General features: G+C 52.9%; 1 protein-coding gene across 1 annotated transcript; it reads left to right on the top strand.

The window, feature by feature from the left end:
• Positions 1-350: 350 nt before the first annotated feature.
• Positions 351-9,035, top strand: PCARE (photoreceptor cilium actin regulator). Its single transcript, XM_088026172.1, has 2 exons — positions 351-4,078; positions 8,858-9,035. Exons 1-2 carry the CDS (start codon positions 351-353, stop codon positions 9,033-9,035), a joined length of 3,906 nt encoding a protein of 1,301 aa, XP_087882298.1.
• Positions 9,036-14,978: the final 5,943 nt, after the last annotated feature.

Genomic DNA, 14,978 nt, shown 5'->3' with positions numbered 1-14,978 from the left:
TTAACCTAATAGGCTTAAAGTTCCACTTGCCGTCCACATCTGTCAGGACTCGAGCAGAACGCAGGCACGTAATCCACGAGACGGAGAGCCTTTAGAATTGCCCTGTTGCTCCCTCACAGCGGACAGTTCAAGACACAGAGCAACAAGACCACAAGCACCACCGCCTCTACACGATGGGGCCAAGGAAGTAAAGAAAGCTGGTTCCGAGGACCCGGCGCCATGGACTTCAGAGCATTCTGGCCTGGAAATTGCCTGGACCGACTAGTAAGGCTGCCTTTGGTGCCTATTTCAAGGATGATTCTCTGAAAATTGTGAAGACTATGGGTGGGCGATAACTACAAGCTGGAATCATGGGGTGTACACCTTCCCACAATGACGTTGTTAATAGCGTTGCTAAGAGTGGCATCCAGTTTTTTAAAAAGCCCAAAGCAATTTTGCCAGGACGTCAAGGGGGTGGTGCAAGATGCTCTATCCCTTTGCTGCTTCCAAGCTCCACCTGCTATGACTCTGGGGGAGACCCATCCCAGGGACAGAGGCTGACAGAGGAGCAGACGAGGGCCAGGTGGACCCAAAGCACAGCTGAAGGTCTCTATCAGCTCACAAGAGATCCCACTGCAGGCAAAGGGAAAGATATGGAAGGACTGCCCCCAGAAACCAGAATCTCCACATCCCAGCTGGACAAATCACAAAGCCACATGGCTAAGGATCTTCCATCCAAGACACAGAGCTCCCACGGGTCACAGGGGACAGCCTCTTCTGGGGAAGAGAGTAAAGAAAGGAATACCCAGCAAAGGAAGCTGAGATGCCACACGTGTGGCCAACAGGGCCATTGCTGCCAAACCGTCCTTCCTGCTCATGAGCCTGAAGGCAAAGTGGATTTCCCTGAGCCCCTGGTGAAGGCCCACCAGCACGCCTACACCTACCTCCACACCTGCATCGCCAAATATGAAGCAATCCTGTCCATCACCCATCAGGCCACCCAGACCCAAGAGCTGCTGCAGCCCATGGTCAGCTTCCTGCTGCTATGCTTTGATGAGGTCAACCGGCTCTTGGGGGAGATCTCCAAGGATGGAGAAATGCTCCTCCAGGAAGTTCGGGCAGATCTGGCCTGGCCGTTGAGGAAAGGAGAGCCTCAGGACCAGCCAGATCTCCTGCAACAGCTTCTGCAGTACACAGTCAGCAAGCTGCTGGTGCTCAGTGGCACGGTGGCCTCGATCACTGGCCACTTCCTGGAGGGCTCCAGCAGTTACCACCATGCCACCGCGAGCCACTTGGGAAAGAAGCTGAGCACAAAGAAGGGTGTGGATGAACGCCTCCTGCGGGCTCTGGGGCAACTGGAGAACTTGGCGAGCGGCCACGGGGACCCTGGGATGCAGGGTGTGCCCTTGTGCTCCGAGGACAGTGGCATCGGTGGGGACAACGACTCTGTGCAGCTGGTGGACAAGCTGGGCAAGCAAGCCAGCTGGGACTCGGTGTCGGAGCCCGCAGAATGGAAGCTGGTGCTCTCATCCCCGGTAGAAGCCAGGCTGTCAGGACAGGCCTGGCAGCCAAGTCCTTTCCGGATGGGTTCAGACACACCCCAGGACTACCCCCTCTCGAGGCCTCTGTCGGCAAAGGTTCAGCCTGCAGCACAGGGTGGAGCAGGGGGCCCGTGCCCCTCGAGCACAGGCCCAGAAACTATGGCCGCCAGGCCTCTGGGAATGGGCAAAAGCACTCGGTGTGATTCCCCTGGGATTGGGATCTCCACAGAAGCACATTTGTCTAAGGGCTCCGGGTTGGTGGACGCTCCTTCCGTCTCTGAAGGGGAGGACAGTAGCCCAGAGGAGGAGGACCAGGTGAGTGGCATGAGTCCGGGTCCACGGCAGGAAAACTCTTTCCCTCCCAGGCCACGCTCTTCACCTGGTGGCCCGGAAGGCCCATTTCGGCCACACCCCGATAGGCTCAGGAACCCCCAAGCCCAGGAAATGATTCTGAAGATGAAGGAAGCCATCAGTGAAAGGATCAAGTTTGTCCCTGTGCCTACTGGGCCCCAGGACTGGGCCGATGAGGACGAGAGGAGAACAGCGGTCCCCCCGAGACCCAGCACAGCCAGCGGCAGCAGCAGGACCCCTGTGAGGCAGAGGAGGTCCCAGTCAGAGGGGTGTCTGAAGAGCCAAGTGGAGGACTCCACCCTCCAGGAGCTGCGGAGGGTCCAGAGAGGCCTGAGCCAGAGGCTGGAGGCGTTTTACGCCCTGGGTGCACGACAGCAGGGGCAGAGCCCGGAGCAGGTTCCGCAGCCCCGCGCAGTGGCTCTGAGGCCTGACACCTGGGGGAGCGGGCCAAGCAACACCATCAGCAAGCTGAAGGCATCCCTCACCAAGAACTTCATCATTTTACCGAGTCAGGACAAGAGCATCTTGCAGAAATGCAGTCCCCGCCCTGACAGTGAACAGCCCCGGCAGGGGGAGGCTGAGGGGCTGCCCGTCGTCATCCCATCAGGTGAGAAGACCAGTGAGGCTCCGGGGGCCGAGGACTGGAATGTCAGGGGCTGTCCCACCAGAACATCGGTCAAGAAACTCATTGAGACGTTTAGTCCCACTGAGAGTCTGAGGACCCTGGGGGATTCCAGGGATGCCGGGCCAAGCCCCTGCCTCAGGAAGTGGGGGGTCCCCCTCATGCCCCCCAGATTTCCCATTTACAGGGGGCTTGCCCCTTTGTATCCAAAGCCCCAAATTTCTCCAGCAGCGAGTGGAGAATGTCTCAAGGTGGGCCCAGCCGGGAGGCCCTTAGCTCCTCTTTTCCCCCCTCTGCTGACAGCAGGAGTGTCCAAGAGGGAGGACCTCAATTTCAACTATGAAACAGGAGAGGACCCAGAGCATCTGCCTCCACCGCCTCTGGAAATCCTGATGGACAAATCGTTTACCTCTCTGGAGCCCCCAGAGAGCAGCAAGCCAAAAGGAAGCTCCTCCAAAGGGACCCGTGCACCAGGGCCGGGAGGGGCTGACCCTGCCTTGAGAACGTGGGCTTCCCCAAAGTTAAGAGCCTCCATGAGCCCCACTGACCTGCTACCCAGCAAGCGCACGACTGCCCCCACCAGGCCCCACAGCACAGGGCCAGGGGGCAGCAAGAGTGGCTGCAGTACCAGAAAGCTCACCTTGGACCTGAGCCACCCACCAGCAACCAGCAGAAACCCAGAGGTGGAGAGCAGAGGGGCTCAGGGTCAGGCACCCACAGACAGGGCCACCAGCCTGTCCAAGCATCCCCAGAAGGCCATCCCCTGGCACCCCTCCAGCCACACATCTGGCCCGAACAGGACCTTGGAACCCAGCCTGGCCAGGCCAACACGAGGGCCACATTCTCCTGAGGCCCCCAGGCAGAGCCAGGAGAGAAGCCCCCTGCTGGTCAGGAAGGCCTCTGCCACAAGGGGACACTGGACACCCCGAGCCGACAGGAGGCAGCTCCCCTCTCACAGATCTGCCCAGCCAAGTGTCCCCTCTGTGCACGGCTCCCCCAGCCCGCCCGTCAGCCCTCCGGTAAGCCCCACGGTGCTCAGCCCCCCAGCGACAAAGGAAGGAGCCTCCACCCCACCACGGCACAAGCCGCCCAGCACTCCCCCTGTGAGCCCACCCGCACAGCACAAGGCCTCCAGCCCCCCTGCCCAGCACACAGAAGTGAGTTCCCCTTCCTCTGGCCCCTCCCCGTCCCCCCCAGTGTCCCCTGCTCAGGGGCACCAGCAAACAAGAGATCCTGAGGACAGTCGGGCAGCCACAGCTAAAGCATGTGGGAACACGTGTTCCATCTTCCGCCCAGCCACCTCCTCTCTGTTTGAAGCTGCCCTGCCACCTTCAGCAGCCCACCCACGCACCCCAGCCTCGCTGCCCCCTGAAGCCGGCGGCCCTCAGGGGACCCCCGCAGGAGGCTGGAGGAGCTCGGGGCCACGGCTGAGGGCGGGCTCCCAGCGGGGCCTGGCTCTGTGTGCCTTCAACCCTCAGCCTTTCATCAGAAGGACAGCTTCTGACCGCCGGCCGAGTATCCGCCTCGGGCTGCCTGTCCCCGGTGCCACCAGCGACGCTTGGGAATCTGCACTCAGCAGGAGCAGGTAAGGGGGGTCCTCGGGCCACCGCCCTGCGGTAATCCAATAGAGCCCAGCGGCCCTTGGGGTCATCTGGGTCAGCAGTTTTCAAACTGTGCTCCAAGGGAAGAGGCAGAGGAAAAGGGGGCTGAGGGATATCCAGCCTCCCGCCAACGGACCAGTCCTTGAGCAGCTGTGCTTTCATCTGCCACTCATTTCAGGTTCCCGAGAAAGATTTTAATTGAAAGAAGCTCTGCTGTGTTAAAAAATAGAGTTTAAAACAATCACATTAATCCAAGCACACCCTCCCCTTTATTTTACACCTGAGGAAAAGGAAATGATGTGACTACCCACCCCCTCCACCCCCCGCTGAGCCACTGTCACATGGTCTGGAACCAGCAGCCGGATTTCTGTTTTCTCTGGTTTACTGAGGTTCTCAAACTTTCTGGCCCAGGACCCCTTTAAAACTCTTCAGAATTATGGAGAACCCAAAAGAACCTTTGTGCAGGTGGGTTCTATCTATCACTTTTTACTGTATTATACATTAAAATTGAGAAATATTTAAAATACTTATTAATTTTTTTCAATGACCCCATTATACATTACCATTAAAAGTAGGTATATTTTCCATAACAAAGACATTTAGTGGAAAGAGTGGCATTGTCTTATATTTTTGCAAATTCCTTTCATGTCTGGCTTCCAGGAAAGATGGTGGCCTTCTCAGACCTGCTTTGGCAGTGCATCTGGTGGGACATCACACAGGACGTAGACTGGGAAAGTCCACTTTACATTCATGAAAGAATGAGTGGAAAAGACAAATAACATTTTGACAGTATTTTGAAAATAGTTTTGACTTCATAGAATCCCCTCAAAAGTGTCTTGGGGACACCCAGGGGACATACCTTGAGACGACTGGTCCTAGAGGTATAGAATATAAATGTTTAGTTTTCCCACACCCCCAAAGATCTGCCTCCACTTCTCTTCCATTCTAGCGTCACCTCCACCTACCCATTTGGAGGTGTGTAGACCTGCCTCCACTTCTCTTCCATTCTAGCGTCACCTCCACCTACCCATTTGGAGGTGTGTAGAGCAAGAACAAGACCCTTCATGGGCACCAAGTACCAGTATCAGTGGAAGGATGGCCATCGATACCCTTGGCAGACCGAGTTCCAAGTGCGCCTTTCTCGAGACGGCAGCTGACTTACAGGTCATTGGCCCAGCCATGTAGGCAGGCCTGGGCATGAGATAGCAACAGGTCATGAGGCATGGTAGAGCCATTTGCCTGAACATGGAAAGAAAGACACATATGCCCAAGTAGGTAGAACACATGGGGAAATGCATCTTCTCCAGGATGCGGCATGAGAAGAAAACTGTCTATCTGAGACCCTGTTGGAGAAGAGCTCTTACCAATGTGTCTTGATATCAGATGGGACAAAGCTCAACCAGCACAGTCCTTGCTGTCTTCGAAATGCCCACTGTTGCGTCAATCAGCAGTTTATTTCGGCCAGAGTGATACATGTTACAGACTTCACAATCTGTTGAGGCATAAATGGTACTTTTTTACAAAGTACTCGGCAGTCGATTTTAAATAAAATTATCTAGGGAAAGTTGTGCATTATTATAGTTATATAAACTTCCCCAGCCACTTGAAAGAAATGAAATATTGATTATTTTTGCAAGAATCTTAATGTAGTGCTGCTCTTTTCTTAAATCTAAAATGGGCTTCCTACAGCACAGTGCTTTTCATCTAAGAACCTGTATAAATGTTAATGCATTATTCCTCACACTAGCCACTTATTCTCTTATTACATTTCTAAAACTGTGCCCTTCAGGAGAAGAGCTTGGGAGAACAGGACAATAAAATGGCATTAATTAAAAACACTAAGAGCAGGAGCAATAATAAAGTAACATAAAATTGTTCAAGAAGAAAATAATGCCCTTCTCTCAGGCTTCTCCATGGAATAGGGCAGCCTAAAAGGTTGTTTTATGTCCTGAATCTCAATACTTAGGGAGATGGGGTGGGCGGGGAGAAGTGCTTGTAGCTTGAAAGAAAGGAGGATTCGTAAACGGGAGACTTCCCAAGGTTGTGTGGAAGGAAGGTCGCAATAATGGCTCACACTCCTTCCCCTGCCTCCTGGTAAGACCACACCTCCGAGCCACTCGGAACTGAAACTGTGAGCATGTGTTGGATGTGATGGGAAAACGCTCATCCCCCAGTCCCTCCACCCCTCCACCCCTGTAAAGCTGACATCTGAGAGCAGAAGCATGCCAGCTAGAAAACACTGTAGACGCATTGTTTTCCCTGCCCTCCTGCATACGGGAAACCAGACCAAGGAAGTAGGCAGGATTTGCCTGAGATCATGCAACTAGCCAACAAGCCAGCCAGAGAGCCAGAAAGACTCAGAATGGGCTATTTCCCCAAGCAGGGACTTGCAGGGATGCAACCACCCCATGGTATGTAGCGGCAGAGACGGGATAACCCGGCCTCCACCTGGCATTGACCTGCTTCTCATCATCCCAAGCTAGGCACGAGCCCCTTTTATAGAAAAAATGATGATGTTTATATCCTCCTGATCTTGGGGCCCAGGGGATTGGGAATGATCCTTGGAGGCTCACCTAGGAAGCTCAGTTATTGAGCTTCAACTGTTATTTATGTTTTGAATCCCCGGGCGGAGGTGCCGTCTCTAGGTCTTAGCACGCTGCGGGGCGGTGAACATTCAAGAAGGGTCCAGGGGCGCCTGGGTGGCTCAGTCGTTAAGCGTCTGCCTTCGGCTCAGGTCGTGGTCCCAGGGTCCTGGGATCGAGCCCCGCGTCGGGCTCCCTGCTCCACGGGAAGCCTGCTTCTCCCTCTCCCACTCCCCCTGCTTGTGTTCCCTCTCTCGCTGTGTCTTTCTCTGTCAAAAAACTAAAATCTTTAAAAAAAAAAAAAAAAAGAAGAAGGGTCCAGATTTTCTCCCTTAAATACAGTGCTTTTAGTCTTTGCTTAGACTGGACCACCCAGGCAGGGGCTCTCTGCCGCCCAGTCCCCCAACCCTATTTCCCAGATCAGGCTCCCAACCGACCCCCGGGGCAGCACCTGGCCAGCCTGCCTCCCCAGCCATTCTGGGATCAGGCGGAACCGCGGCCACATCGTGGCAACCAGGAAAATCTCCCTCCTAGCCTGAGCCTCACACAGGTGTGGAACCTGGTTGGGGTCGGGGAAGACACGGTTCTAGGACAAAATCGTTTGTCACCTCCACTGATACCACACGCCAAGCATGCCTCTCCCTTTCCTGCTAGCTACTCCAGTCGGGGAGCAGCAAAGGGTCCCAGGGGAGGTGCATCCTGCACATGCCTTTCCCTGCTCTAAAAGGGGCACAGGGAGAAGAAGCAAGGAAGGTGGGAGCTGGTCCTGCGCACAAAATCACACTCCATCACGCAGGGCCCGGGAACGGGGCCCGAGGCCCGAGGCCCGAGGCCAGCGTGGGTGAGGCTAGCTCTAAGGAGCACGGTACGATTCTCACAGCCTAAAAATCACGTGTATGCCCATCTTAGCTCCTCACTTAGTTCCCCACTTCACCCCACATTCCGGCCACCTTCATCTGAGTGGGATCCAAACTCAAACTTGCCCTCCACCGGTTCGACATCTCATGGAAGCCTAGCGCCGAGCGCGCTGCGGAATAAAGCTCAAGGCACGGTTAAGAATCTGCTGTCAGAGGCAGAGAGAAGGACCTTCCGGGTCTCTGCACATGGGAGCTGGGTCCAGTCCTGGACCTGAGGTGACTGATGGCAAGGCTTGACCCTCAGGTACCTGCCTGTCATGTGACAGGGTGGTCCCTAGTTTCCTTTCCAGGCGTGACTTCCTGCTCATGCTATGAAGCAGGACCAGCGTGACAGCTGGTCGTTTACTGAGCACTTATCATGTGCTGGTTCGTATGCGAAGGGTTTTTTTGCACGCCTCACCCAGTATTGATACCTTTGAGCGCCTTGTCAGATGCGTGCTGTTATCATCTCCGTTCTACAAAGAAGGGAACTGGGAATCAGAGAGATTAATGAATGTGCTACAGGACACACAGCTAGTTAGTGCAGGACTCGAACCCAGACAGCCGGACTCCCACCTCCAGGCAGTAACGATGAGGCCAGCCTGCCAGCACACAGCCCATGTGGCTTCCGGAGCTGGTCCCCTTTCTGGCCTGAGCTTGCTCCACGCTTGTGATCCTCCTGCATTCTGCACCCCCAATGCACACTGGGTGTCCCTCTCCCCTCAAAGGCCCTCTCGCTGTGTCACTCAGCAGCTGGGAGGCTCTGTTCTAGCCAAATGCCAGGCTTGGGCCAAGCACTTGGCATTTTACTCTGTTCAGGAAAAGGGAGGCCGCTGAGCAAAGCAGGGTGTGGTGGGATTTGTTTGGTTTTTTTTTTTTTTTTTTAGGCTAGCTAAGCCTAGCCCTTTATTAAACAAGAAGTGCTTTAAAAACAAAAATAGAATAAAGGCCAGCTCCCAGAGTTCCTGTGGGAGCTGCTTTGCTCAGAGCAGTGAGATCCTGGGCATGAGGAGAACAGGACTCAACCCGTCCGCACAAACACCAGGGGCTCGGCTCCCACGGTGCCTGACCACAGCAGGCACGCACCAGGATGGCACCAGCCAGGCAAACCTGGTGAGGAAGGGCGGAGGCTTGGCATGGGGGGGTCTACAGGCCTGTGGGTGAAACAGACCGTGAGGGACTGAGCGAGCCAGGATGGATGGGGGTGGAGGGGAGCGGGGAGGGGGGCCTAGAAGGAACAACTGAGGAGTGTTTGATCTGCATCTGTCTTTTTTCTCTGCCGCAGCAGTGAGGAGAGCCCCAAGAAGGACACAGAGCCATGGAACAGCCCCTATGCCCCAGAACTGAGGGGCGGTGGCAGGGGTGCCTCTCCCCCAGAACTCTGCGTGTTGGGTCACGGGCTGCAACGGGAGGCCAGAGCCAGCCGCACCCAGGACAAGCCTCAACAGAAGGAAGTAGCCTGACAGGCTAACCAACAGGGTCACACGGATGCGAGTCACCCCAGAAGGCGATGGGTGAAAGCCAAGCACCAGACTGTCCCATAGAGGGTGGGCCAACCAAACTCCTACTCCTAGAAAGATCTGGAAGGTGCACTGCCCAGAGAGTCTGCTAAATTCTAAACCTTTGCCATTTTCAGCCCCAGAGTCTGGTTTGCCTTGGGGTCTAAAGGCTAACTATAACTTTGGACCCCACAGTGACACTCTTTAATCCTTCAAGTACTAAAAAAAAAAAAAAAAAAAAAAAAATCCTTCAAGTACTGGCCTTAATTTAGGAGAAAAATGCATTTGTCGAATGCTTGATGAGCTGGGGGGTTTTACCTGGGTTAGTTTCCTGGACTAATTTAATCCTCACAACAAAGAATGAAGCAGATCGCATTCTCCCGGTTTTGCAGATAGGAAAACCAAAGGGTCCCTTCCCCCGAGCCCGGAAGAGTCTTGCCTGAGGCCACACAGCTAGAAAGAGAGCGGAGCAAAAATTCAAACAGGTGTGGCTGGCCCCAGAATCCCTTGTTTTTCGTTCCATTCTCGCTCCATCTGCCTAAAGCAAACCTAGTCGTACAAATGGTTGGAATGCCTTGTTTTTTTGTTTTTTTTTAAGTTTAAATAGTGGCACAGCATTCAAGTCACCATTGAGAGCTTTATTTAGAAGCTGACTGCTCCAGAGATCGGAAGACTGAGGTGGAATTAAGACACACACCCTCCTTCCCCCTCTTTCCTCTCCTCCCTCCCAAGCACAGACCCAAAGCTCCCAACATCAAGCTTCTAGCCCGCTCCTGCGGCTGAGCGGCCTCGGATTGTGTCTCAGAGGCAGGCGTGTCTCCGATGCTCTGCCCCACGCATCCACATGCCTCTCAAACTGGGTGGGTGCAACCAAGCCTTGCAAACAAGCAGCCTATTCCCCACGCCCCGCGGGGGCTGGAGCTCAGGAGGATGTGCGCACACGCACGTACATGCAAGCACACAAACGCTCGTGCGCATGCCAGTCTCCCCCAGGGGCTTCTCGGCCAACTTTATTCCCAAATCATCCGCACAACTCCTGCCGAGGTTGAACTACCATGCATGCCAATGCGCTAGATATTAGCTGCAGATCTTGGAATGTTTCCATGGGTGGCTGTGGAGTGCTTTCTATTTAGAAATGAATTTGCAATAATTGGGTGATTCAATGCCGGCTCAGTGGGCTGTCAAAAGACAAGAATTCTCACCCACGGGGTACAGCTAAGGGGCCATCCTCCAGATCTGCTGCAAAGCTGATTTTTTTTTTTTTTAAGTTTGGGAAAATTATGACTTCAAGTCCTTTCTTGTTGAAATAGACCGTGGCTCAAGGACGTGTTTCTCTGGGTGCTGGGGACTACAGCTACCTGTAAATGAATTCACCTTGACTTGTCCAGTTATTAAAATAGGGGTGACCAGGCTGATTTCTTCAAAGGCACCCAAGGAACAGTTGATTAAACTACGAGGAGGGGCCACACGGCACCCCTGGGTTGGGAAATGTCTGTCCACACCCACACGGTTGCTGTGGGGTTGCGCTAACTGTCAGAGCAGAGCTCGGGCGCAGCAGGGTGGGTTCCGGGCCTAGCCCCACGCAGGGGTGAGTGGGTGGACCTGGGGAACCGCCTGGGCCCCAGGAAGTGGGAGGAAGTCCAGCTCCCGGGGCAGGACTGAGGTAAGTGCGTGAGAACAGCCAGGTTTAGGAAACTTGCTCGCTACAGAACTGGCCAGTGTGCCTACCCGGGCAGGCCAGCTGCCGAAGGGTGATGAGGGTGTGGGCCCCGGGCAGGCTGGGCACCGAGCCGAGGGGAAGCATGCAGGCCAGGAGAGGCGGCTCACGGCTGAGCAGCTTCAGGGAGGGCTGTCGGAAAGCAGACAGGGTTTAGGGGCAGACTTCCTGAGGTCTGAAGGTGAGACCCGGGCTAGGGTGTAGGGGCCCTGGGCTGGGGTTTAGGGGCAGACTTCCAGAGGTGGGAAGAAACAGCAGAAACAGAGAAACAAAGGGAGGCTAGATAGAGCCACCGTTCATGAAATGGTGAGACAACATGGGGGTGTAACCACAGAGACAATAAAAAGTCTAGTTCTGGGAACCAGGATAGGAAGTGGGAGCCAGATCCGTAGGAGGCAGAAGTGAGGCCAAGCTCCCCATTAAAGGGCCCCCTCTTAGAGGTTTGGGGCTGGTGTGAGTCTGTAGGTGGGGGCCAAGTGCACCCAGTTGCAGCAATGAAAGCTCGGTGTGGGCAGCTGGGAGCCAGGCAGCCTATTACCTCCCAGAAGGGGTCAGCATCAAAGAGAATGCCCTGGAAGAGTCTGGAATGAGCCTCCCTGAGGGTGCCTGGCAGGAGGCTCTCTTGAGAGCAGAAGTTGCCCCCCCCCACCCCGAGCTAGGCCGCTAAGCAGCAGTGGGCACCCACCGTCCCCACACTGCACGCAGCAGTGGATGAACACAGGGCTTCCAGGGTCCCTGCGTCAGCCCCGGGGCAGGTCAGGGCTCCTCCTCATCCCTCTGCATTTACCGAGCACCTACTTGTGCCAGGACAGTGCTGGGCTCCTGCCACAGAGCCCCGTACGTGATGCAGTCAGAGACCTCTAGGCCCAAGCAGCCAGAACAGTGAGCTGATAGAGACTATCATGTTGGCCAAGGACCTCACTGCTTCAAGAGCCCCAAGTCAGCTTCCCCTGGGGTAAAGCAGAGGGGTCGCCAAAGCCAAGGGGCTGGGAGGCAATAAAGGTCACAGGTGAAGCAGGGCCCAGCCAGCACTGGAGCAGATGGCTCACAGATGTGGGTTCCTGGCTACCATCCCAACCACCAGACTTAGCCCAAATCACGGGTGAGTTGGACATTGAACAAAAGAAATTAAATGTACCACAACAGGCAACTTGTGTGGCTTCAACTCAGTTTCACCCCTCCTTGAGACCAGGCCTTTACTCAAATCCACGTCTCTGGTTCTGCCTCGGAAATCACGAGGGACAAGCCCAATCCCACAACTTCTCAGATGGGCTACTCTCACCCACCCACCTTCCCTCCACCCAAGAACCTCGTCCTTGCTGAGCCCAATCCACTTCCTGGGCTCCAAGGAGAAGGGAGAGCAGGGCTTCAGTTTTGTCTTGTCTTTTTAGAATAATGACACCAATAGACGCAACCCACTAAGGACTCAGGAGTCTGCACTTTTCCTTCCCAAAGTTAGAAACCAAGAAGGAATGTTGGGTATAAAGGCACAAGAGAGCTCACCCCAGAAAAGGAGATCAATTTAAGAGGTGCATATTCTACCCATATTCCTGTTTGGGCCAACTCTTTTCCAGGGGTGTCCAGCCATTGTCAACACCCATGGAGACCCCTAGAGCTGAGGAGAGAGAGGTGCTCCAGCTCTTTAACTAACACATTAGTAACATAGCCTATAGCTCTGCCCCAAGGGAAAAACACAATTTTCCAGTTCCATCAAAAGGATTCATGGAGGAAAAAAGCAGATATAATATTCTGGTGGAACAGTGATAGCTTTTTGCAAGGATAAATACAATCTTCAAGACGAAATATAACTTCTGTCCACAGCCTGGATCTGTGTGGCTGTTCACTCTGAGCAGCATCTAGTTCTTTCCTTACATCATGTACCCAGTTCAGAACCTGAAATAATCCATGTTGTTAGAAAATTCAGGGCAGACAACCTAAGAGACTTTTCTTTCACTGTGAAAAGCTTTTGTTTGATAAGACTTGTCTCATCCAACACTGCAACATGAATGAAAGGGGTTTTGAGAAATACATTCTTTTTTCTGAAATAAACCAGTGTTTTGCATCTATCAGGGGAGTTGATGCAGTAAATTTTAAGTGTCAACATGTTTGTCAATTGATCATTTGGTTGACTGCTTACAGGCTGCCCACACCCAACGCATCTTCTCAAGGAAAGCTTTGCAAAGGTAATATATTTTTAAGTAGCCTCACGTCAGAGATTCTGTTGAACTGCCATAAAGTAAATGTGTTCTGGGCCTATATTAACAGAACATGTTATACTGCACTGTGGTTCACTCCCTGTGCCTACCTGAAGTTTAAATAAACTTCCATCAATCCATCCCGATATTTTTATGAAATGTAATTAAAGAAGAGTTGCACACACAGAGGAGCAAATGGTTAATTCACTCCACACTCTAATTCCCTCTTATGGAAGACCCTGGACGCTGCTGGCTTGATTACTCTCATGGACTTCAGAAAGTAACTTGACCGATAGCCTGTGGGCCCTGTGACTACAGAATTCCACCCATGTAGTAGCCCGGGTCCTGAATGCTGTAATTCCAGGCACCCTTGACGTCTCGCACACGAATCAACAACCTGTTTTGGCTGGAATGGCAGCCCCAGCAGGAATCAGGTAATGCCCCGAGACAAGCCTGGTGGGCCTGAGTCCAAGGAAGAAGAGGAATGAAGAAACAAGAAGAAGGAAGAGAAAGAAGGAGGGCGTGGTGAATGTGTCGGTCACCCTGGGGAGCTGGAGTCTATCCCACTCCCGATGGTTGGGACCCAGAAGCCTAAGCCCTATACCTCCACCCCCTCCACCCTGCAACCCGGCTTCTAGGGGCCTGTTCCTTCCTCTGGAAAGCTGCAATGGCAATGCCAACCTCCATACCCTGCCATCTACAAGACACAGGCAAACTCGCTTTTTCCAAACCATCTTTTTCGAGCCCTCTGGAAGAACTGAACTGATGATCCCTCTCCCACTTTTGTTTGTAACGTTCATGTCTGCCATCTCTGCACTTCAAGATTCCGATTAAGAAAAGAAAGTAGGGTATCCCCCTCCTTCCAGATCTGTGCTTTGATTCTTGGAGAAAGTTAAGAATAGCTGTCAAACTCAGCTCGAATTGACTTCCTTCTCCATAGGATTCCATATCTTTCAAAGTGAAAAGACTTTAAAACATTTTGCTTGCCATCACGACTACAAATGTCAAATATTCCAAACGGGGGAAAAAATTAAGCTTCAGAATTTCCCACTTATTCCCATACTGAGTCGTGGGTGATCTGTCAGTCAGATGCCAGGAATGACTTCAGTGCCTCCTGAACAGCAGGTCTTATTGGGCTGAGGCTGGAGTCAATAATAATTATACATTTTCTTTGTGTGTAACACTCTACATTTTCAAAATACGATTATCTACAGTGTTTTATTATTATTATTTTTTAATCGCATGAGATGAGAAGCAAGTCTTTTTTTCAACACCTTTGACAAATGAAAAACAGGAGGCTGGGGGATGTCAAAGACACTTGGCCAGCAAGTGGGGCTCCCCAGCTCCTGCCCAGCCTTGGTTCTAACACCGACAGCCAGCAGGAGTGAGGTTATTCCAAAAGACACCACAACCTTCCGTGGAAGAAATGCTCAGTTTTCTCCAACATTGACACATAGGAAATTGTTTTTCAGATCCAGCCGAAGGCCAGCTGTAATTTTAGCCACTCCTCTGCAACTAGCTTGGATGGAAATTCAAAACAAAATTTCCAAGAGAATTATTTTCTATAATCACCTCCTCTACCGCTCCCCATCCCTCCCCTGCACACACATATAAAACTGCCCCCAGCATTAAGAAAAAAAAGTCTTTTCCAAAAAAAAGTCTTTGTTCCTTGTTGCTATGAACCCCCAAAGTGGGCTTCTAGGTGAACCCGCCCCCCCCCCCCGCCCAGGCTGGAAGAGACAGCACTCGAGGAGACAGCTTTCTCACTTTATTGCCAGTGCCCCAAAGTAGTAAAACCCAGCAGATGAGACAGAAAGGAACTATAGACCCTGGGAAACAAATTGCCTTCATGAAAATTATTTATCTTTTTTTTTTTTTCTCCTTTGGAAGGGGACAGGATTGGCTGTGTTTACAAAACCCGGTGACTTTTTAGAGCTATTGTTTAGTTAATGGCTGCTGACACCAGCCACAGAGGTGCTGGATCACTTTCTGGGT

Source organism: Eumetopias jubatus, unplaced genomic scaffold (genome assembly GCF_037043125.1).
Source record: "Eumetopias jubatus isolate StellerSeaLion01/CBP00866 unplaced genomic scaffold, mEumJub1_p1.0 scaffold_9, whole genome shotgun sequence".
Taxonomy (NCBI): domain Eukaryota; kingdom Metazoa; phylum Chordata; class Mammalia; order Carnivora; family Otariidae; genus Eumetopias; species Eumetopias jubatus.
This window is presented reverse-complemented; position numbering and strand designations above follow the sequence as displayed.